Consider the following 1,592-nt stretch of genomic DNA (forward strand, 5'->3'; position numbering starts at 1 on the left):
ATTACAACATACATGACCTGAGGCAGATGCATGTTCATTTTAACTATAAGACAAACTAACATTATTCTGCAAAAAAACAAAACAAAAAAAAGTCAAGGACAAGCACAAGTGGTTTACTTGTAATATCCGAGATAGAAGACAATATGGAAGAAAGTGGAGACGCTGAAGAGGCCGGCGAGCCCTGCCCCATAAATGAAAGCCGCCAGCTGATGTAAGTCAGAACGGCAAGCCATGACCATGACCACAGCTCCATAAATGGCCGGGAGGACAAATAACTGAGTGAGAGGAAGGAGAAACAAAGTGCAATGTCACACTATGCCTAAAATAATAAACAAAGGTCCTGAAAGTATTTTTCTTTTTCTCTCTTTTTATGTCTTTTGGCTGATTTTGCCTTTTTTGGTCTTGTGTTGGTTTATTCAAGAGAAATTGCAGTTAAATAAAATATGACTATATATATGTAGACAGTGGGAAAATAACAATAAAAATTTGTAAAAAAGCTTTCCAGAAGTATGCAGGATTTATATTCATACTACAGTACTGAAGTATTCAATTTATGCAAAAAAAGCTTTGATATAAAAAGGTGCTGCAGGTTTAGCCAACACATAGATAAAAGAAATATGCAGACTGAGGCAATAATAATAATAAAAAAAAGCATGTCTCTTCACATTAGCACTAATTCTCTGTATATACACAGCAAGTATAGGATATAAAAAATAAGTTAATCAAGTATGTTGACAATTGATAAGCAAAGAAAGCAAGCCTAAGCCTCAAGATGGATTTTAAGATTATGATCAATATCTGTATATCAATAGAACTGTCTTTATTAACCATATTAATTTCATATAAATTGCATACACCTTTTGTCTCTTTAGAAATTATTAAGAGGTGTAACAAAATCTGTAGTTAAAAAAAATATATTAATGCAAATGTTTACTTAATACTATCAAATGCATTGAAACTATGTCAAAATGGTATTGTCCAAAGTATAATTAACTTGTGAACTAAAACCTGTTATAACAACATAAAAAATCTGTCTACACAGCCCAAGATACTGAAAAACAGACTTACTAAAATATCTGCAATGTTAGTAGAGTGTCTTACAAGAGACTTTCTGCTTAAAAACAAGGCTTTTATGCTACATTTTATGAGTAAACACCATGTCAGGCACAATGAAATAGAAAACTATCACTCAAGATACAAGAGATCCTTCTATCATAATTTTACATAAAAAAACAGGTGTACCTTAACCATTATTGTTTTAGAAGCAAAACATTTAGGACTGCCCTATACTTAACAGAACACCAATAAGGAAAATGGTAATAGCTAAAAGGCAGCCATGGAAGTAATTTCAAATCAATGTAACTACCTGACAACCTTAAAAAAAGAGAAAAAAAAGCAAAACACAAGTTTATTCATACCCCGTGCGTGACCATGTTGGCCCAATGCTCCACATCAGTCGGCTGGTAGGCTGCCCGTCCGATTGCAACAGAGTTCATCCACACCATCCTACAAGCATAATATTATGTCACATTATAATTTACTGCTTTGCATAATATACTAAGTGCATCATGTCAAATGACAACATTAGTGTC

General features: G+C 33.2%; 1 protein-coding gene across 2 annotated transcripts in view; it reads right to left on the reverse strand.

Moving 5' to 3' along the window:
* Positions 1-1,592, reverse strand: part of LOC119581990 (monocyte to macrophage differentiation factor 2-like) — an 18,441-nt gene that overhangs the window by 15,124 nt on the left and 1,725 nt on the right. For both annotated transcript variants that reach the window (XM_037930177.1, XM_037930178.1), the window contains exons 2-3: positions 1,419-1,506; positions 118-275 (exon numbers count right to left, since the gene is read on the reverse strand). In XM_037930177.1, coding sequence (XP_037786105.1) covers positions 118-275; positions 1,419-1,506 — 246 coding nt within the window. The remainder of the gene's footprint in view (positions 1-117; positions 276-1,418; positions 1,507-1,592) is intronic.

The sequence above is a fragment of the Penaeus monodon genome, chromosome 15 (assembly GCF_015228065.2).
Source record: "Penaeus monodon isolate SGIC_2016 chromosome 15, NSTDA_Pmon_1, whole genome shotgun sequence".
NCBI classification, from domain to species: domain Eukaryota; kingdom Metazoa; phylum Arthropoda; class Malacostraca; order Decapoda; family Penaeidae; genus Penaeus; species Penaeus monodon.